This window comes from Octopus sinensis, linkage group LG4 (genome assembly GCF_006345805.1).
Source record: "Octopus sinensis linkage group LG4, ASM634580v1, whole genome shotgun sequence".
NCBI classification, from domain to species: domain Eukaryota; kingdom Metazoa; phylum Mollusca; class Cephalopoda; order Octopoda; family Octopodidae; genus Octopus; species Octopus sinensis.
Window position 1 is genome coordinate 127,012,069 of NC_043000.1, and position 23,467 is coordinate 127,035,535.

Consider the following 23,467-nt stretch of genomic DNA (forward strand, 5'->3'; position numbering starts at 1 on the left):
GGCTAGGGAGACTTGCATGTCATTGTAGCAATGTATCATAACTGTTAAGGAAAAATGAGGAACAAGAAGGGAAGTTACAGCAGTGTCCATTCTTCACATGTAGCTGCTGTGCCAAGCATGGTTGTTCAGAGACTGGCTTGTTCAACCAAGGAGAAGGCTGCTTCCGAATTTTCAACTGAGTGCATCAAGTGTTTGTCCAAATGATTGACTGGCTGCTTTGTTTTGCACTGGTGTCACTGGTGTTGTCATTGTCATTGCTGTCATCATCAACATGTTCAGCTCTTGTTGCCATAGAGAAGAGCATTCTGAACATAGTATTGATCATAACAGCAAAGCTTTCCTTATCTGCCTGTTGCCCTCTGGAATGAGGTTGGAGTATTTATAGAGACTGTTGTTCCTAGACAGAAGATATCATCATCATCGTCATCATCATCATGATCATCACCACCATCGTCAACGTCAACATCACCACCACCACCACCACCACCATCACCACCACCACCACCACCACCACTACCATCAACAATGACAAAAGATTCACATTATTGTTTTTTTTCATGCAAGCTTCACTGACTCTGTCAGAGGGCACACAGATAATTGTCTAGATCTTGTCTCTTCTTATCTGAGAGCAGTCATTTCTCTTGTACACTTTCGGTAATGCTTAACCTACCCACCTCAAGCTCCCGCATTCATTTGACACAACCACTATTTCACACACTTGTAGCTTCACACTATTGTCAGAAATCAATATTGTTTTGGAAATGGATTTCTATGTTTAATCCAATTTGCAAGACACACAAAATATATCAAGTTATTAGATAAACAAAAATGTACCATTTCACTTTCGACAAAAGACTCACACACACACACACACACACACACACACCACACCACACACAGAGTCATACATGCAAGCACACAACTAACCTGAAAGTCTTTCCATTGATCTATTTTCTCTTCAATGGTAGCTTGTCTCTTCTGGAGAGAGGATACAGCATTGCTAAGTCTTCCATTCAGACTCTGCAGGGATTGTTGCAATGTTTCTTTATCATTGCAGTCAAGGGAATCCAATAGATGTTCACTGGTATCAGTCAGTATATCCATTTCATCCTGGCAGAGACTGGCCTCTGACAAATACTCCTGAAATAACGAAACATTCAATAGCCAAATATTGATAGGATTGTTTATGTCTGAAAATGGTTTTGATTTACTTATTCCCTTGGATAAGAATTATCAACAGATAGGACTCATAAGTCTACATAAGTAGGACACAATGATCGACATGAATAGGACAAAATAGTTGGCAACAGTAGGATAAAATAGTCAGCATCAATACACATTGGTAAATACATAAATATGACAAAACAATGTGCATCAGTAGGACACAAAAGCTACATGAGAAGGAAATAATAGTTTACGTGAGTAGGACAAAATAGTCTATGTCAATATAACAAAATGGTTACCATGAAGAAGACATACTAGTCTACACTCAATACATGACAGTTTACAATTAATTGGACAAATGTTTGTTCCTTCTTGAGCCATGCCTGGCTCAATAGGGCCGGTTTCCCGGTTTCCTTGGTGCCGGTCCGTTGCAGGTGAGCTGCAAGATGCAGGAGGAAAGAGTAAGAGAAAGTTGTGGTGAAAGAGTCAGCAGAAGTTTGCCATTACCTTCTGCCAGATCTGCGTGGAGCTTAGGTGTTTTCGTTCATAACACACACATCGCCCAGTCTGAGATTCGAACCTGCGATCCCTCGACCACAAGTTCACTGCTCTAACCACTAGGTTTGTCACCCTCAATAGGAAACAATAAGTAAGATTCAAGTCAACATTAATAAGACACAATTTCAGCTTCAACAAACACCTTTTTAAGTAAAAGGATTACAGTGCAGCCAAGTATTTCACCAGCAAGCTAAGGCACTGGTGGACTGGATAAATAAATTACTTTCCATTCCCTGTCAAAGTCTATTTTCCTTAACTTACATCGTAAATGTTCTGCTGGTGTTGCAATATCTATTTCTTTTGCCCTTAAAATCAATCTATCTCAATATTTGCTTACAAAAAACTAATAGAAAACCATTCAACTTATTCTGTATGTGACACTATGACAAAAATATACTGAGTTACTTTTTCATAAATGGATGTGTTTTCTTTGGGAAAATTATCATCTTTGGAAAAAAAAAGAAACTTAGTAAAGTTTTAAAACAGTACAACATAATGTATCAAAACACTAATATATTATTCATGAAAGGAAGATATCCTACATTTCTGATGTGGTTTATCTCATTTTTTAACCTCATTCTTTATTCCAGTTTAGATTTCTTCATATACAGGTTTTAATGAATGATTTTACAGTTTTGGAGAATTCCATTTAAATCCTAAATATTTTGTATAACTGTATATTTTGTATAGCTGTATAACTGTATTCAACAGAATCTGTTTTATTTTGAAAGCTTCAGTGAAATTTTTATCCCAATTTTTTATCTTCCAGTATCAAAGATGTTGTATGGTTAACTATCTAATTGGAAATTGGGGAGAAAAAATACATAACCAGGACCAGAGGCAGACTGGCCAGGTTGCCAGCTTGCCAGCTTGCTCGATGGCAAGTGGGCCCCTGTGCCATTAGAATCCATATATGGGGACCCATGTTAGTATCTAAGGGGCCCATCCCCTCAAGTTTGAGAAATTCTTATTCACTCCTAGAAGAATGCATTAATTATTTCAGCCGGGCTATGTTTGTAGACAGTTGGAAAGAATATTTTTAATAAAAAAAAGAAAACAATTAAATAATAGCATTGTAGTTGTGGGTGGGCCCCCTTAGTCTCCTGGCAATCAATATTTTTAGACCCACCACTGACCATGACTGCATGATTAACCCAAAGCAAGCAGAAGCTTGGTTTGGGTCACAGAATCTTGGGCAACGTTCTTTTATTATAGTCCCAGGTTAATAAAATTGCTTTGTGATTGAATTTGGTAAGCAGAAACTGTGACAAAGTTCATTGTGTGTATGCATGCATGTGTGTGTGTGTGTGTGCATGTGTGTGTGTGTCTGTGTGAGGTGTAGGTGTATATGTGTGTGCATGTGTATGCCTTTCTATCTGCCTCTCCAGCACTTGACACACAATATTGGTTTGTTTATGTCCCTGTAACTAAATGCTTCATTACAAAGAGACTGATAGAATAAGCACCAGACTGAAATAAGTACTTTGTTTGATTTGTTAAGTTAAACACCCCAAGGCAGTGCTCCAGCATGGCCAGAGTCCAATGACTGAAACAAGTAGAAGAATAAGAGAATAAATGAGTAAAAGGAAAAGGAACAAATAAATACCTTGTGTTCTTCAAGTTGTTGATAGAGTAAGTCAGGATCAAGATCTTCAATGAAACCAGAATCCAACAATTTCTCAGCACCAGTCACCCAGTCTGTGACTTGTTTTAGAGACAACTCAAACTGATTCCGGTTAGCTTTGGCTTCAGCAAGGTATTTCTCTTTTACCTTTGCAGCATCCTAGAAATAATAACACTTTCATTATGTATAGCTCTTTAAGACCTATTGAGTCAAGTACATCAACATCAAAATAAAAATCAACTGGAAATTGTAGTTGTGATACCTGTGCTGGTGACACATAAAAAGCACCATCCAAACGTGGCCGATGCCAGCGCCACCTTGCCTGGCATCTGTGCAGGTGGCACATAAAAAGCACCAATTGATCGTGGACATTGCCAGCCTCCTCTGGCCCCTGTGCCGGTGGCACATAAAGAGCACCCACTACACTCATGGAGTGGTTGGCGTTAGGAAGAGCATCCAGCTGTAGAAGCACTGCCAGATCAGACTGGAGCCTGGTGCAGCCTCCTGGCTTCCCAGACCCCAGTCGAACTGTCCAACCCATGCTAGCATGGAAAACGGACGTTAAGCGATGATGATGATGACGATGATGATGATGATGAATTGTGTTAATTATGAGAATCGATGGGGTTGGGGGCAGATATTAAAGAATCTACAGACATTGGGAATCACAGAGGGTATGACAGGGGGCTGAGACTCCTGGTGATTTGTTGATTGAAAAGATATGTCAAGCTAAGTAAAAGCGTGGTTGCCCTTGCATAACTGGCTCATCTCCTGCAATCCTCCCCAGCTGAGTATCCCTAATCATACGAGTTCATAGGTGTTGGTGCTATGTAAAAAGTACCCAGTACACTCTGTAAAGTGGTTGGCATTAGGAAGGGCATCTAGCTATAGAAACCATGCCAAAACACACAGGGAGCCTGAACAGCCCTTCAGCTGATCAGCTCCTGTCAAACAACCCAACCCATGCCAACATGGAAAACATGTTAAATGATGATGATGATGATGATGATGATGATGATGATGATGATGCAGGTATGGCTGTGTGGTTAAGAAGCTTGCTTTGCTACCATGTGCGGTTAGGTTCAGTTCCACTATGTAGTACCTTGGGCAAGTGTCTTCTACCATGGACCAACCAATGCATTGTTAGTGAATTTGGTAGATGGAACCTGTGTGGAACTCCCTTGTATAATGTGTGTATGTGTATCCCCACCACCACTTGACAACTAGTGTTGGTTTGTTTCCATCTCTATAACTTAGTAGTTTAGCAAAAGAGACTGACAGAATAAGTCCAAGATTTAATAAGCACTGGGGTCAGTACTTATTATTATTGTTGGTGCTGTTGCTATCATTGCTGATGTTGACATTGTTATTATTATTATTATTGAGTGAGAGAGCAGTGCATGCCATCAAAGTGACACTGGGGTAAAATATACGAAGCCTAGTATACCTATCATGACTACCCGTCTGATAAGGGTACACCAGGCACATGCATCACAACCATATTATTATTATTAATTTATTTCATATCCTTATTCTTCTATATTCATATTATTCCACAGTGGCACCATAATTTAATAATACCCACCAATTTATCCAATAATCTCCACACCTTTCTTTACAATATTGAACTAATTTTCTTTCCTCCCATCTGGTCGTCCATAATTCTCTTCTTCTATGAGACACAACACAGAACTGAGGATGGCATTTAAGTCTTTGACAGTTCAACCTTATGGTCACTATACTAACACTCTAATGACTCGGTCAGCTGTCATTGTCTAATACTAATGAAAGATAATAAACACAGTGCATAATACTGTTAATTATTTCATATTTATGCTGGTTGTAACAGTTATTGCTGCTATTTAACCACAGGCCAGTCTTTATTGAGCTGTCATATAATTGAGATATTCCAACCAATTCTTATTTGAAAACTATATCTTAAACTCATAAACCAATGTATCTATCCTCTCTTTATTATTATTATTATTATTATTTTTTAAAGATAACACAGGGATATTTTGAAGGAGACTTAGCTACTGTTTCTATGAGCAACCATGTAAAGATCTTCCTTATTGGTGTGTCAGTTGTTATTTAGCCCCAGGTCAGCCTGAATGAGCAGATCTATAATTGAATGAGTCTCCCTCATAATGCATTGTTTTTTTATTTGGTCATTCTTTTTACGGGCAGAGCAATGTTTTTAAGATGGTAAGGTGCGATTTCATGGAAATTTGGTACAACTGCAGAAGCCCCTTCTCATTTGTTCATAATGGTATATTAAGCTCTAGGTCATTCAGAACATGTATCTAAGACATTATTTATCCATGATCTTAGGGAATAATATGAGATTTGACTGCTATATCTAGCACATTACATGACCACATAGAGGTTCCCTTGTGTTAAGTACATGATGGTAGAGTTAATACTCACTTATTTCTTACTGAGATGGCACAGATAACAATAAATGGTGAGGAAGATGAAGAAGAAAATTTAAGTAAAGAAAGGAGGGGGGAGTAAAAGATAAGTTTTAAAGAGTTTCTAGAATAGTATTTATTACTTACCAGAATCTTCACTTCAAGTTCTTCAATCAATACCAACTGTTGTTTTAGGTTGCTGTCAACAGATGAAGTATCATGCTCTTTGGAAAGGACTTTTTTCTTAACCATGGCAATACGATCTAAAGATTCTTGAGTGGCTTGCTAGTATGGTAGATAGGAGATAAAATATTTTTACTCAAACAGAATACGCATATATATTACATATATACATACATAGTATACATATACTTCAAAAGTATTTATATATATAGAACAGTACCAAACAGTGATTAGAAATAAATAAACTTAAGGTTTGTTAAAATATGTGTGATATATTTTAACTTCTAAAACACAAATTCTCTGCAGTTATCATAGGGAAAAATTTCTCTTATAGCAACAATATTTCAACTGACATAAAGTTCCTTTCTATATGTGTACATACACACACACACACAATGTAGGTCTGTAAGTCCTGATTGGGTAGAAATCAGTGTTTTCAATGCAGTACTCAACCTGAACTCCTGGATATCTACACCCACATTAGAATTTTGAGAAAAAGTTTTTGAGTTCAGGAAATTGAGGTACATTATTGATATGAGTAGTGAGTTAGTCTTATGAAAAGTAACATATTACACAATTAAGAAGATGCAGAATGAATTTGGCACATCTCTATTATTAGTTGCAATTGTTTTGGTACCATTCTGTTTCTAATGCCATTACATACAAATGATTTCATATGAAAATGTAACAGCTCTCATTTTGATTCCAGTCTGATGAAGTGCCCCTCCAATATAATCAACTGTAATTTTTCACATGGAATCATCTACATGCAATGGCATTAGAAATGGAATAGAACTGGAACAACTACAAATTCATTCTTTGCCTTCTGAATTGTCTGAAAACAAGAACCTGCTCTATTCCAACCACTTTCTTTATAGTTTAACCCCCATCTAACATACTGAGGCAACATTCTCCCTCCCTTGGTTTGTTGACTTGCAAGTTATTTAATGACCTTACTGGTGCCAATAGCATGAAAATGCACCCAGTACACACTGAAAAGCAGTTGGCATTAGGAAGAGCATCCAGCTATAGTAACCTTGTCAAAGCAGACAGTGAAGTATGATGCAGTCCTTGACTCATTGAATCCTTGTCAAACCATCCAACCCATGTCAACATGGAACATTGAACATAAAATGAAGATGATTATGATAGTGATGATTATGATCATTGTACAAAAAAATGACAGTAAAATAAAAATTTTAAATAGTTTAAACTTACCTGATATTTTTGACTAATAGAGTCAATCTTACTTTCAGTCAGATGTAGAGGTTCAGGAGAAGACAAAAACACATATTTCTGCTCCAACCAAACTATTGTTTCCTTTAAAGAGTTGCTCAGTTCCTTTTCATTCATTTCTTTCATCTGGCACTCTTGAATCTTTTGGTCTATATTTCTTTTGCTGGTGTTAATATCAGACTGAACAATTCTGAGTTGTGAAGTCAAAGAATTGTCATTGTTATTTGGTAGATCTAAGTCTATTTGGTTTGCTTTCTCTGCCATAGCACCAAGACCTTTTTCACATGTTTGTAACTCATTGTAAACAACCTGAATTGGGAGAAGCCACAAGGAAGAAAATTTTACCTAAGCACTGTATACAATAATTTCATTATATATTATATATATACATATATATAGTACACATGTTTCATTATAAATACAGTTATGTTCAAGTTTTATCTATTTCATATTACAGTGATCATATTTTCCTATTAGCATTTTACAATTGGTATGAAACAGTGTCCTAAGCAGACCGAGTGCAGATATGAACAGCATATAGGAACTGGTATTAAGGAAGGATAGGAGAATATTAGATTTATAAGCCCTAAAATTCACTCCATAATTGCCCATGGGCATATGGCGTAGTGGTTAAGAGCACGGGCTACTAACCCTAAGATTCCGAGTTCAATTATTATTATTCTCTGGATAATATTAATAATAATAATAATAACAACAACAACAATATCGAAAAATACCTTAGGAATGAGAACTCAGGTTCAAAATTTCTCCAAGACACCTGATGAAGGCTGAAGGGTATATCAGCTGAAATGTTGTGTTAACAACAAACAAGATGAAGACAAATGTCCGTCAATTATAAATATTGTAAATAACGAAACAGTAGTGTTTTCAAATCCATATCTGATATTTCTAGACCTTCGCAGTATCATTTCCCAAAACTGTACTGAATATATTTGGAATTTGTATTGTCTTTTTATACACTGAACTTATAGAGTGTTGACCAATTGACCAAAGGATTGAGGGTTTATCTTCCATACTAGTGCTGTTTGTGTTGTTTTGTTTGATTTATCATAAGTTAGTTTGTGAAGAAATGTATTTCTCATGACCTTTGCAGACCATATACTCAGATGGGCAAGATTGGAGCAGATGATGCCAAGTCCAAGCATTTGCAGGAAAAAAAACATGGACAAGGAAAATATCTGGTTGTGACATCTGTAATGGAGTAAACTGCTAAAGGTACCTAAGACCAGATGGTGGTATGAAACGGGGTTGTGTGTTAGACACAACTATTAGCAAATACATTAAATATTCTATTGCTAAGTCCACTTGATAGTATGTAAGTAGTGTGAAGGAGGCATATAATATATCTTTAGAGACAACATGGCAATGTATAACAGATCCATGTTTTGTTAGTTGGAAATGTTGAGCACAGAATTCTCTTGTTTGTTTACTTTACCACAGAAATATGAAAAGATGTTTAATTTGTCATAGTTTATATAATGAAAACTAATATCAATATTGACTGTAAAGACTGTGATTTGTTATAGCCAGCTTGTTAATGGTAAGTGTTCTGTTGGAGCATCACGAAAGTGATATAAAGTCACTCAGATGAAAAATATGAATTTGTATCTGTTATATGAATGAAATTGTGATATCCTTCACAAACTCAGTGTCTGATCATAGAAGCTAGAGAACTCTCTGTATTAAGGACACTGAACTCTTTGAGCAAACTCATATTGAAGTCCTTATAGAGTAATAGAGGTGGAGGGCACAAACAACTAAATTGATTATATTACCCAATAATATTTATTTTTCATTTTATTTTTACTTACATTTTATAATTTGGATTGTATTTTCTTTGATTTTTAAAAAAATATTATTATTATTATCATTGTTATTATTATTTTGTCTGTTTACTATAACTATCAATATTGCAAATGTCATAAGTGTATTTGGTGAATTCCTGGTTCTTGACAAATTTCCGCACTGTAAGTGTAGGTGAATTATAAGAATCTATAAAACTTTTATAACATAGAGTCTGAATAAACTGGTGATGGTTCATGCTGGCAAAAATTATACAAAGAAAGTGTATATGCTTTTGGGGAGAAGAAAATGATATATTGCTCTAATGTATTGCACTGATCCTTTGTCTGAAAAAAAAAAAAAAACATTATTTTTCCGACCCAGTTTTGAAATGTCAAATTCCCTTTTCCCCTGTAGCATTGAACTTATCCAAACTGGTGAACTTCTCTGTTCAAGACTTCTTTGCAACCTGATCAAAGCTGCTCTCAGTTTGCCAGTAAGTGATGATGGCCAGGTTGAAAATAAAAACGTGATAGCATTTGGAGATTGTTACAATGGTTCTTAAAAGAAAATGCTCCAAGAACATTGCTTTCAGTCATGTCTTCATGCTCAAGTGAAGAATGAATAAAGTGCTAAGGAGAAAAACCTGAAGATATACTGAGTTCAGAATAACAGTTGTAGTCTCTTTTATGTGTGCATTAGGCTTCTTTGAAAGATATTATTCATTTTCACTTTGAAAAGAAAGAACCTTTTATTCTGATCTAGGAAATATCAGAAAGAAATTTTTACAATCTATGTTGCAATATTGTAAACTTTTTATTGAAAAATCTTTTAAAATATGACTATTAACCTTTTCGATACCAACCTGCCTGAGACAGAGCCTGGTTTTATGATACAAACTCCTTGCTCAAAGTGATCTACATTACACCATTTCACCAAAATTTCATGTAAGTTCTTATTTCAAATACTAGCTTAATACTTTTTTTCTAATTTTGGAATGAGGCTAGTAATTTTGGTGGGAAGGGAAGTTGATTTCTTCAACCCCGTTGATTAACTGGTACTTATTTTATTGACCACCAACAAGAATGAAAGATAAAGTTGACCTTGATGGAATTTGAACTTAGAACATAAAGAACCAGAAAACATTTTGTCTGGCATGCTGAAGATTTTGTCAGCTCACCGTCTTAAACAGCAGTTTCAGCCTTTAACATTCAAATTATTTTGTCAAATGTCTGAGAACTCCTTTGGTCATAACTGACCATGGGATTGCACCTAGAAAGTTACCCTCCCAGGCTTAAGTTCAGGAAAGGTTGTTTATGGAAGACCAGCAGTCACCCATGCATACTGGCCGCCCCTCTCCATGCCACCAGTGTTATCCAAGGGAAAGGCAAAGGCCGATACAGCTTGGTACCTGTGACGTCGCAACTCATTTCTAGAGCTGAGTGAACTGGAGCAACGTGAAATAAAGTGTCTTGCTTTAGAACACAACATGCAGCCTGGTCTGGGATTCGAACTCACAACCTCACGATCGTAAGCTCAACGCTCTAACCACTGAACCATGCACCTTGTCAAATGTAATACTTATTTATTTATAATGTTTTGAATAAATCATGCATTGTCTTGTAGCTTCAAGATTTTAATGATGTGAATGTTTATTTTTAGAATGACATTGTAAGGTAGGTGTGAGAGGCTGGATCTGGCTGGTTTGAACATAAAATAGGTAGAATATTTGGGCTGAATATGACTGGTTTAAATATTAAAAGTTTAATAATGGTTTCAAATTTTGGAACAAGGCCAGCAATTTTGGGGGAGGGTAAGTCAATTACAATTGACCCCAGTGTTCAACAGGTGCTTATTTTATTGACCCAGGTGGCATTTGAACCCAGAATGCAAAACCAGAAGGAATGCCGTTAAGCATTTTGTCCAACATGGTAACGATCTTGCCAGCTCACCACCTTAAGTAAGTTTCATGGTGATAGTTATTTTACTGAATTTCAAAATTGAAACGAAAACAGTGTTTCAGTATATTCTAACATAAAAATGGTAAAAGAAAGAACAAAAAACAGCAACAAACCTTATATTTATTCACTTTTTCAGTAGTTGGGATGTTTAAAGCTGAGACCTCATCAACTTTCAGACTAGAATCTCTAAATGAAGTTTCCAAGCTAGCAAATTCTGTATGATATTGTTTTCGTAGATCCACTGCAACCTTTAAACGGTTGAGTAACTGAGTTATGTGTTCATTTAACAATGAGTACTTTGTTAGAATCTGTTGTATGTTAGTCGCGCTTGAAGACTGACCAGTGGTGCTGAATTTTTTAACATATTCAGTCAATTTTTCTACAATATGGTTATAACTCTCCATTTCTAGGCTCAGTTCCTATATCATACAAAAAGAAAAATATTTAAGTGAAAGACAATATAAAAATTTAACTAAACAAAACCCTATGAAAAATGTTTAGGAAATGGAAGAAGAGTGTGTGCTGTGAGATCCTTGTTCTTTCAAATGAAGTCGGCTTGCCAAAAGTGTGAGAATTTTTTTTCTCTTTGTGGCTCACAAAATAATTTCAATTTTGTAAATTTAATTAAGGTGTGAGTGTGGTGCTGTGATCAAGAAGTTTGCTTTCCAACCATGTGGTCTTGGGTTCTGTCCCACTGCATGGCACCTTGGGCAAGTATCTTCCACTATAGCCCTGTGCTGACCAAAGCCTTATGAATGGATTAGGTAAAAGGAAACCAAAAGAATCTTGTAATGTATGTATGTATGTACGTATGTAAGTATGTATGAATGAATGTCTATACATGTGTGTGTGTGTGTGTGCATTTGTATGTTCCTGTGTCTTGTCATGGCTCTAAACAAACTTCATTTGACCAGGTAGTAATTACATAAACATAAAAAAAGGGAGGAATTTTTTTGTGACTTGAAGTGCTTTTCACCATAGTTCTTCTCAATCAAAGCTGAGCGACCAAACAACAATAATAACAGCCACTATGCCACCACCACCACTCTTCTTTAAGGTCAATTTTATCGTCTTGACCAGAAACTCTAAACTCAAAAGATCTACAGATTTCCTGTCAAACAAAATAACAAAAAGTAAAGAAAAAGAAAAGAGCATTGTGTCTTATTTAGACCATAGCTTTAGTTTCATATCTTATTCATTGGCTAATGAAATCATTATGGAGGAAAGACAGAGCTTGAGGGAAAACATTGTACAGGAATATACTTCTAAATTTAACAGCCCAAGATAAGCTAATGATAGAGAATTTAGTATTGCTGAACTATATAAAGTAAAATTATGTGAATGACTGCAAAATGTATTCCTGTCAGTAACATTTAAAGAATCAGTCTTCTTACTGGAAACAGGCATGGCTGTGTGGTTAAGAAGTTTACTTTGCAACTGCATGGTTCTGGGTTCAATCTCATTGCTTGCTACCTGGGTTAGCTAATGCTTTCTGAGAGGAATATGGGTAGGTGAGTCATTGGACTGTAGCCATGCTGGGGCACCACCTTGAAGTGTTTTAGTCAAATAAATTGATGCCAAAACTTATTTTTTACGTCTGGTGCTTATTCTATACAGTTTTGATTTTTTTTCACCAACTGTTAAGTTAAAGGGATATAAACAAAGCAACAATGGTTGTCAAATAATGCTGGGAAACAAAAACAAATACACATGACAGGCTTCCACACAGTTTCCATGTACCAAATTCACTAACATGACATTGGTCAATGAAAGTTATAGTAGAAGACACTTTTCCAAGATGCTGAACACTGGGAATAAACCTGAAACCACATGACTAAAAAATAAGCTTCTTAACCACACAGCTATCCCTAGGCCTAGAAAGCGCCTCAATTAAATGGCCACTTTTTCATACTTGCATGGGTCAAATTTTCTATGGCTGGATGCTTTTCTTGCTATTGTTCACAAATTGCTACATAAAATAAATAAATAAATATCATCATAATGATTTAATGCCCATATTCCTTGTTTTCATGGGTTGGATGGCTCAATAGGATCCAGTGGACCCAAGGACTGCATCATGTGTCAGTGTCTGCTTCAGCATGGTTTCTGCACCTGGATACCCTTCTTAACACCAACCACTTTACAACATGCCCTGGGTGCTTTTTCATGCCAACCAGCAATATGAGGATGTCATGCACTTTGCAAGACAACAATCCTTGAATAAGGTAGAAATTTTATGCTAGAAGAAAATGCGGTAGAGAGGAGTAAAGTATGAGAGAAAGGGCCGAAGCAGAACAGGATTCTTGTTATAGAGGAGCGACATGGCAACTCCCATTTTAGAAGAGAGGGTGTGGTGGGAGAGTTTGAAAGTGATAAAAAAAGTGGTGATGAGGTATCAGAGTAGACCTTCATGGTATGAAGTGGGTAGGAAGGAATTTGGGCAGGGGTACCAGGAGCAAGTGGGTGGAATAGGGGATGTCTGATAGTGCAGACAGGTGGGTGGGTGGCAGAATAGACATAATGATACATTTAAATAAATAATGATTAAAACAGAAATATGCAAAGTAATTTACTTCTACCTTGTAATGTAGTAAAAGTTTCTCAGCTTCTTCCACAGAACTTCCAATTGGAGTAACAAGAGATGTTTGGTTCTCAATCGATTCTAAGCATATTGATAGACTTTGAACATTAGAATCAATTTCATCGTGTTGACTCAGAGATTCCTGGAGCAACTTCAAAGAGTTAGACACTTCTTGGGAAACACTGAAAACAAAAACACATTATAGATCAATCACTATTGAATTTTAAATAACCAATCAATATCTATAATTTTATTGGTTTCAGTAATTAAATTACAACCATACTGGGGCACTGGCTTCAAAGACTTTTCATGTTTCTAATCTGTTTTATTGACACCCCCACCTCCATAGTACTTATTTCTGCCTGGTACTTATTTTGTCAATCTCTATTTATTGAATCTCTAAGTTACACCCTGACATAGAGGGATACAACTAGTCACGTTGGTTAACACAAACTGACACCCATACATACACACATACATTAATGACAAACTGGAGATTATCCACATGGGCGGATAGATAATTACTTTTAACAGAATTAAATAGCTTGATATCATAGTTTTCATGTGAAAACACTTGCATTGAAACCTATGGTATTGGACAACTGAATGTCACACACATACACACACACACACACACACACAATGGCCTCCAATGCAGTTTCCATCCATCAAATCCCACTCACAAAGAAATAATTGATCTGAGGCCACCATAGGAGAAACTTGTCCAAGTTAGTGAGCAATGAGATTGATCCCAGAACCCTATGACTAAGAAATAAGCTTCTTAGCCATGAGGCTAAAGTCTGCACCTATATTTATATGCACCTATATTTATATGCTTTATCATGTTGATCATTAGCTACATAAATAGTCAAGACTATTGAAAAGGTTGCAAGATGCAACAAAAATTTTAGGAAAATAAAAATAGAAAATAAGTGGAAATTTAACCGGTGAGTGTGTTAAATTATAAGGCACAAAAAGAAAATGACTCTTTCCAGACACAACAGAATATGCTTCAATACACGAACTCACATAAAGAATCTAGCAAACCAAATCCAAAAACGAAATACATGAATGAAAGAAAATGTCTATTTTGAGAGTTGAAAGTTATTGCATATTTAATTCATGGAAAATATCACACCCCTTTTCTTTTCCTTTCATTTTATTTTTTGGTTATAACTTGAATAATAGAGAGATACAATTTTTTTTAGAAATTTGTACTAAGTGTATATTAGAACAGCTTGAAGTTTTAGAACTTATCTTTTAAGTCTTCTACAATGATATATGAGTTTGACATCTGTTCCTGGAGTTGCTTTGAAATTCAGAATAGCTGACAGAACTTAAAATTTGCTCAACAGTAAGATCACTTTAAAAAGATGGTCACTTTTTTCTGTTATATATTTTATATTTTTTTCACTTCTTTATAATTCATTACTGACAGAACTTCCATGTGACAACTAAGTTCCATTTAGTTGTCATATGGAGAGATGCTAATAAAATAAAAAAAAGTGATTGCGTTTACAACTATTTTCCCAATGCTAATATAAACTGGACAGATCTATGTGACTTCCTCTCATCACTTGGCTACACCATCAGTTCTCATTCTATAAAAAGTAACATTTTTTCCTAGTTTTCTTTGGAATGTTTTCTCAACCCATCAATTAACAATAAATTCAAACTCAATGTTATAAACAATGTGGAAGCTGTTATGTGGTTACTTAACTTACAAAAAACTGTAACCAAATTCACTCCAAAACGTATCTTAAAACTGAACCAAAGGTAGGGCAATATTATCCAATATGTCACAAGAAACTGACTCAACCCAAATAAAAATATAGGAGTGGCTGTGTGGTAAGTAGCTTGCTTACCAACCACATGGTTCTGGGTTCAGTCCCACTGTGTGGCACCTTGGGCAAGTGTCTTCTACTATAGCCTCAGGCCGACCAAAGCCTTGTGAGTGGATTTGGTAGACAGAAACTGAAAGAAGCTTGTTGTATATATATATGTGTGTGTGTGTGTGTGTGTGTGTGTGTGTGTGTGTGTTTGTCCCCCTCCCCAGCATCGCTTGACAACCGATGTGTTTACATCCCCATAACTTAGTGGTTCGGCAAAAGAGAACGATAGAATAAGTACTATGCACACACATATATATATATGTGTGTGTGTACGTGTACATATATGTATGTATATATATATATATATATATATATATATATATATATATATATATGATTTCCACCTCGGCATCTGAAACTCGGAGCTTTATCATGGCTACCGAATAATTGTCACATATTACATTTACAGATAAATTCCTCTATTTACACAATATCGAGGTCTCTTTCTTTCTTTTGTTGTCTTACCATTTTTATCAATATACATATATATATATATATATATATATATATATATATATATCATTATATGTATGTAAAGTACAACACTCTAAGTAGCCAAGAAATAACCTGGAACATCAGATGGGAGCTAAAAATGCACCATCAGAAGGAACCAGCCTTGGCATTTTGCTCAGTGAAATTCAGTATCTGTCTGGATATTATTTCCCTTATCTTACTATATATATATATATATATATATATATATATATATATATATATGTATATATATATGAATCAGTCAGTAGTTCATACATCTGAAAAGAAGCACACTCTAAAACATTAGAGAAATGATATTTAGAAAGTTGTTTGTTATGGCCAGTCAGAGTCATCTCTAGGGATGAGTTGCCTATACAGCAAAGTGCTTTATAGGTGTTAAATCAATGGTTACTCTCTGATCAGCCATAACAGACAACCTTCTATATATGTATATGTGTAATGTGTGTGTGTGTGTGTGTGTATCTATATAAATTTATGTATGTATCTATGTATAAATATATATGTTCATACCTGGTTGTTTTACTGTTTAAGTCTTTGATTTGTTCTTGCATAGCTTGGTTATCAGTTGCAGAGAGATGTGGTTGCATTGCAGTAGAGATAGTTTCTACATCAGACAGAAGAACAATTTTTTCTTCACATGTTTGATTCAATGCCTGAAAAGAGAAGTCAGTCTTTTTATTTAAGATTCTCTAAAAAGAAACTGTATGTGGTGGGGAAAAAAAACCAAAAAAGAAACATATCTTTTACTTGATTAACTCAACAAGTTATAATATTTTTTCATAAATAATGTTAACCAACAAGCAAGAAAGGAGCAAAATATTTGCAAAGATCTGTTAGCTTACCTGATATTCTTCAACTTGCTTTCGAAGAACTGACGTGGCACAATCGGTGTGGATAGGATTTGAAGATTTCATTTTTGTAGTTTTGTACCATTTCTTAAGTTGTTCACAATTTGACTCATATTTACAAAGATGGTTAAAGAACAACTCCACATCACTAAGGTATGTTGTAATTTGCTGTTTAAGTGAATTATAACGAGTCTCCAAACCTGGAATAGAAAAAAGAAATAAAGGTAACAATTTAATTCATATTATTACGTACTAGCTGTGTGGTTAAGAAGTTCATTTCCCAGACATGTGGTACTGGATTCAGTTTCCCAAATGGCATGACTCCTTGAGCAAGTGGAACTGAACACTCTGCTATACCCTGTGCCAACTGAAGCCTTGTGTGTATGGATCTGAAAGAAACATGTCTTATACATCTATATCACTGTGATCACTGTGACTGACCAGGCTATCAGATGTTGCTACACATCGCTGGTCACAATGCGCTTTGCATTGTTTTAGTGTTCAAATGACGCGACACCGCTGGCTAAGTGAGCAGGCCAACAGAAGAAAGAGTGAGAGAAAGTTGTGGTGAAAGAGTACAGCAGGGCTCGCCACCACCCCCTGCCAGAGCCTCGTGGAGCTTTCGGTGCTTTCGCTCAATAAACACTCACAACGCCCAGTCAGGGAATTGAAACCACGAGTCTGCTGCCCTAACCACAGGGCCATTGCACCTCCATACGACTGTAGAATCCTTATCTAAATCTATCTGCCTGTCTACCTATCTATGTATGTATGGTATCTATCTATATATCAATAGAGTATCAGACAAAATGTTTTGTGGTATTTGTTCCAACTCTTTATTTTTGAAATCCTACTAAGATCAACCATGCCTTTCATTCATTTGGATTAAAAGAAAAAAAAAAAAACAGTCTATTCCTGTGGATTGGCACAATTGTAAGAATGATGAATTCGATGGCTGGTGGTGGTCTGATGGTATTTCTCCTGGAGTTTTACATTCTGAATTCAAATCCTACCATGACTCATTCAGTGGCAGATTGAATTAACACCCCACCTGGCTCCTTGGTTGTCTATAGCAATGTCTCCCTCCATTACAAGCATTGAAACTGTCTTTAGTTTGAGGATAACTTCCTTTCTCATTCCTCCCCACCAATTTTGGAGGCTCTGTATGGTATCATGAACACTGTCTTCTCTTCTAAGAAAAACAATATCTTTATTTAACCCTTTATCATTTAAACTGGCCATATCCGGCCTTAACATTCTATCTGTTTTATGTTCAAAGTGACCAGATCCAGCCTCTCACACCTACCCTACAATATCATTCTAAAAGTAAACAGTAATATTATTGAAATCTCAAATCTACAAGATAATGCATGATTAATTCAAAGCAATACCAATAAATAAGCAATAAAATAGAAAGAGAAACCTGAATGCTAAAGGGTTAATAAGCTTTTCTTTATAAGCATGTTAAAATTATTATAATTCAGAATTTAAATTTTAGCCACTAGTAATATAACAGTGAAGCTGCACATTACATTATTTACATTCGATGGATATTTGTCCTCATCTTGTTTGTTGTTAACACTATGTTTTGGCTGATATACCCTAGGTGTCTTGGGGAAATTTTGCAAAAAATATGACCATGGGCATATGGCGTAGTGGTTAAGAGCGTGGGCTACTAACCCCAAGATTCTGAGTTCGATTCCAAGCAGTTACCTGAACAACAACAACAATAATAATAATAATAATAATAATAATCATTTGATGTCCACTTTCCATGGTAGCATGGGATGGACGATTTGACTGAGGTCCAGCGAACCAGATGGCTACACCAGACTCCAATCTGATCTGGCAGAGTTTCTACAGCTGGATGCCCTTCATAATAATAATAAAATAATAATAATAATAATAATAATAATAATAATAATAATAACATTGAAAAATACCTTAGGAATGAGAACCCAGGTTTGAAATTTCCCCAAGACACCTGATGCGGGGTATATCAGCCGAAACGTGTTAACAACAAACAAGATGAGGACAAATATCTGTTGAATGTAAATAATGTACATAATTCCTCATCTCTTAAACATAGAACTGCATTTGCACATTAATTTCACAAGCAGATCGTTCCATTGAACTGTCAAAGTACTAGTCAATATAACATGGAATCCTCCATGATCATGGCAGATGAGGAAGTATCTCATGTAGTTGGGAACTGGCTAGGAGATGGTTTAGAAGGTCAACTGGAGTGACTTGAGCAAAAACCAACAAAAGGCAGATGCATACTTGACCTGACCCAACCAATATATAAACACAATTTACTCACCCGATAATTTATGCTGCAGCTCGGCCTGAGATTCAAGACAACATTGGTTACTTATGGTATTTCCTGTTTTTAAGACTGATGCCAAGGGAACTTCATATTTTTCTATTTCCACTTTAAGTTTCTAAAAAAAAAAAACATAGTGATCAACCTTACCAACTTGAAATTTTAAACAAATATGGAGAAAGAAAGTTGATTAATCCTTTAGCATTTAACACTTTTGATACCAACCCGGCTGAAACCGGCTTGGCTCTGTAGTGCAAATGTCTTGTTTTCAAAAGTTTTGAATTAAAATTTTCCACCAAACCTTAGTCACAATTTATGTTCCTAACACTAGATTAATGATAACTAAGTTATTTTAGTAAATTCTTTGTTATATTTAAAGTAATTGAAAGAAACACAGAGCATCTCAAAATAAATACAGTAACGAGAGGGTTAAGCAGGCATTATTCAGCCCAAATTTTCTACCAGTTTTGTGTTCAAATCAGCCAGATCTGGCCTCGCACACCTACTCTACAATATGAAGCTAACATAAGCAATCACATCTTCGAAATCACAAAGTTACAAGATAACACATGATTTAATCCAAACCTATGTGAATAAAAAGGCACACATTTGACAGAGTAATCTGAATACTAAGGGGTAGGAGTGGCTGTGAGGTAAGTAGCTTGCTTATCAATCACATGGTTCTGGGTTCAGTCCCACTGCATGGTACCTTGGGCAAGTGTCTTCTACTATAGCCTCGGGCTGACCAAAGCCTTGTGAGTGGATTTGGTAGATGGAAACTGAAAGAAGCCCGTCGTATATATATATATATATATATGTATGTATGTATGTGTGTGTATATGCTTGTGTGTCTGTGTTTGTCCCCACCCCCAACATCGCTTGACAACTGATGCTGGTGTGTTTACATCCTCCTAATGTAGCAGTTCGGCAAAAGAGACTGATAGAATAAGTACTAGGCTTCCAAAGACTAAGTCCTGGGGTCGATTTGCTCAACTAAAGGCGGTGCTCCAGCATGGCCACAGTCAAATGACTGAAACAAGTAAAAGAATGAAAGATTAAAAGAGGGTCAACAAACAAAATGTTAACTCTTTCATTATCATATTTATAAAGAAATACATTCTGTCCATTTCAATTCATTTTGAAAATAATGAAGGCTTGAGTAAAATTTGTCATTTTTAGGGTGGTGTTTAGAACATAACATGAAACTCTGATGGAAGTTTTTAATTGATGCCACTTTAAAACAGAAAGTTTGCTTCAAAGCACCAGTGGCAGTCTCAAAAGGGTCAGTATCAAAAGAGTTAAAATTATCAGGATAACTTAAATGTGTTTAATTCAGTATTTGTTTTAAATGAATATATAACAGATATTTTTTAGTGTTACTGATGTATGCAACATACAGGTGTATAAACTTTTCATATACATGAGGTTTATCAGTAGTGTAAATTTATGTCTTGTTAAATATATATAAATATTTATTTTATTGCATGAGTGTATGTGTGTAGGTGCACACACACATGTGTGTGTATATATATATATATATATATCTTGATTTGTTTTTTTTATATCATTTAATTTACATTATATAATGTTATGACTCTATATTTGATATAATTCCATTCAATATATTTAAATATATTTAAATTTATTGAGAAATTTGTTAAACTTTGCACAAATATGTTTTCATTGTTTTTGTGAAATATTACACACACTCATACACATATGTATGTTATGTATACATGTATGAATGTATAAATGTGTGTGTATATATATACATACACACATACATACGTACACCAACACACATAGGTATATTATGTATATATGTATGGATGTATAAGTGTGTGTGTGTTTATGTATATACATATATATATATATACACACACACACATATGCAAATATGTATGTGTATGTATGTAGGACGGTATGCAGTAATAAAGCCTAAAACTATATGGCAATCATACACTTTTCCAAAAAAATAATGTAGGTGTCATTACCTTGATGCCTTCCTTTTGACCTTCAGTTGATAAATGGTTCAAGCTGAATGTCTGGAATCTCTGGATATCCAGCTCGGTGTTCTGTAACCATCGTGTTGTGTCCTCCATGTCTTTGTTAAGAGAGATTCTTTCAGAATGGTATTTCTGCCACCTTTCTAACATCTGAACTAAACTCTCCAGCATGTTTGGATAAATAGTTTTGATGTCAGCCAGCCATTTCTTCAGTTGCTTGTGAACCTGGCTCTTTGCAGAAATGTTTTTCAGTAATATTTTGCCATTCTGACATAACTGGGTTATAGGGGCTTCTTCCTTCTTCATTTCAATTTCCAGATTCTATTGACAGAATAATGGTTAGTAGTTACACATTGTAAAAATAATGATTTCAAATTTTTGCACAAGGCCAACAATTTCAAGGGAGTAAGTCGATTACATCAACCCAAATAGTCAACTGGTACTTATTTTGTCAACCCCGAAAGAATGAAAGGCGAAAAATCAGCCTTGGCGGAATTTGAATTCAGAACATAAGGCAGACAAAATACCTATTTCTTTACTACCCACAAGGGGCTAAACACAGAAAGGACAAACAAGGACAGACAAACGGATTAAGTTGATTATATCGACCCCAGTGCGTAACTGGTACTTATTTAATCAACCCGAATAGGATGAAAGGCAAAGTCGACTTCGGTGGAATTTGAACTCAGGACGTAGTGGCAGACAAAATACTGCTTAGCAATGTTACCTGGTGTGCTAATGATTCTGACAGTTCACTGCTGTACTTATTGTAAAGAAGAAAAAAGTATTGAAAAGACTATAAACAACAAAAACATACATTCAACACGAAACTTCTAATCCATCACACAGTTTAACACCTCTACGTGATCCTTAGATGTCTTTAACAAAATATACTTTGTTACCAGCATTCAGGCTAGATCTTTGGTTTGAGGATGTCTTCCTCTTCCCACACATTATCCTTGGAAACCCTCTAAAGGGTCAGAGGCATATCTTTTCCTTCTGATTGATTGATGAAGAAAATGAAATAAATACACAAGAACATACTCTTTACTCTTTTACTTGTCTCAGTCATTTGACTGCAGCCATGCTGGAGTACAGCCTTTAATCAAGCAAATCGACCCCAGGACTTAGTCTTTGGAAGCCTAGTACTAATTCTATTGGTCTCTTTTGCCAAACCGCTAAGTTACGGGGATGTAAACACACCAGCATCGGTTGTCAAGCGATGTTAGGAGGACAAACATAGACACACACACACACACATATATATATATATACATATACATATATATATGACAGGCTTCTTTCAGTTTCCATCTACCAAATCCACTCACAAGGCTTTGGTTGGCCCGAGGTTATAGTAGAAGACACTTGCCCAAGGTGCCATGCAGTGGGACTGAACCCAGAACCATGTGGTTGGTAAGCAAGCTACTTACCATACAGCCACTCCTGGAAAGCCAACTTAATTATAATTTTCAGTATTATGGATCACAATCATAGCTTTTAAGGTAAATTAAATGATGAACAGTGATTGCTGTTGTTACTTTTAGCAACAGGTAAGAAGTACAGAACCAAACCATAGCTGTTCCTCATGAATGAATATAATTTGGTAACATGTCTCATGGTTATGATAACAGGCCCCTGACAGATGGCTAGACCTGGCAGTAACTGCTATCCAAGTGCCCAAGACTGAGACAGATAGAGACCTCTCATTGCTTCTCAACCACATAATGGCTTGCTGGTCATTTGGAATAAATGGTAAAGTTTGGAATATTTTAAAATAAAAATCAGTCCAGGGAACTACAATAAAATACCCCAAGACACCTAATAGTTGAAAAATAAGGCAAAAATATCCACTCAATATCACGTTCTCATCCCCAGCATTTATGTTACTCTGGACCTGTTTTGTCTGGCACTCTGAAAACAGGAATAGAGGAATGGGAGCTCTTAGTGAAAGGTGATGTATATGTATGTATCTTTTCTTCCTGCACAGTCTGTCTCATTCTCTCATATACGTGTATTTCAAAGGGCCAGCCTTGTCACATGGGTACCTGTGTTTGTATAGTGTTCAACCATTTGCATGTTAATTTCATGGGTAGGCTGTTTGGTCGATAATATCAACTGGAACACTTGTTGTAACCACGGAGAATCAGGCCCACATATAAACATATATTATCCATACATACATACATACATACATATATATATATATATATATATATATATATATATATATAATATATATAAGTTCAGCAAAATTTAGATTCAAATTTTGCTGAAGTACCATATATATATATATATATATATATATATATATATATATATATATCATCATCATCGTTTAACATCTGTTTTCCAAGCTAACATGGGTCGGATGGTTCA

The 23,467-nt window shown here is 35.6% G+C and overlaps 1 protein-coding gene across 9 annotated transcripts in view; it reads right to left on the reverse strand.

The window, feature by feature from the left end:
• LOC115210341 (nesprin-1) overlaps window positions 1-23,467 on the reverse strand; it is an 870,646-nt gene that overhangs the window by 233,824 nt on the left and 613,355 nt on the right. For all 9 annotated transcript variants that reach the window (XM_036502466.1, XM_036502469.1, XM_036502465.1 and 6 more), the window contains 10 exons: window positions 21,077-21,409; window positions 19,080-19,200; window positions 16,751-16,956; window positions 16,419-16,561; window positions 13,520-13,703; window positions 11,054-11,359; window positions 7,159-7,485; window positions 5,905-6,042; window positions 3,329-3,505; window positions 928-1,140 (listed from right to left, as the gene is read on the reverse strand). In XM_036502466.1, the coding sequence (XP_036358359.1) occupies window positions 928-1,140; window positions 3,329-3,505; window positions 5,905-6,042; window positions 7,159-7,485; window positions 11,054-11,359; window positions 13,520-13,703; window positions 16,419-16,561; window positions 16,751-16,956; window positions 19,080-19,200; window positions 21,077-21,409 (2,148 nt within the window). The remainder of the gene's footprint in view (window positions 1-927; window positions 1,141-3,328; window positions 3,506-5,904; window positions 6,043-7,158; window positions 7,486-11,053; window positions 11,360-13,519; window positions 13,704-16,418; window positions 16,562-16,750; window positions 16,957-19,079; window positions 19,201-21,076; window positions 21,410-23,467) is intronic.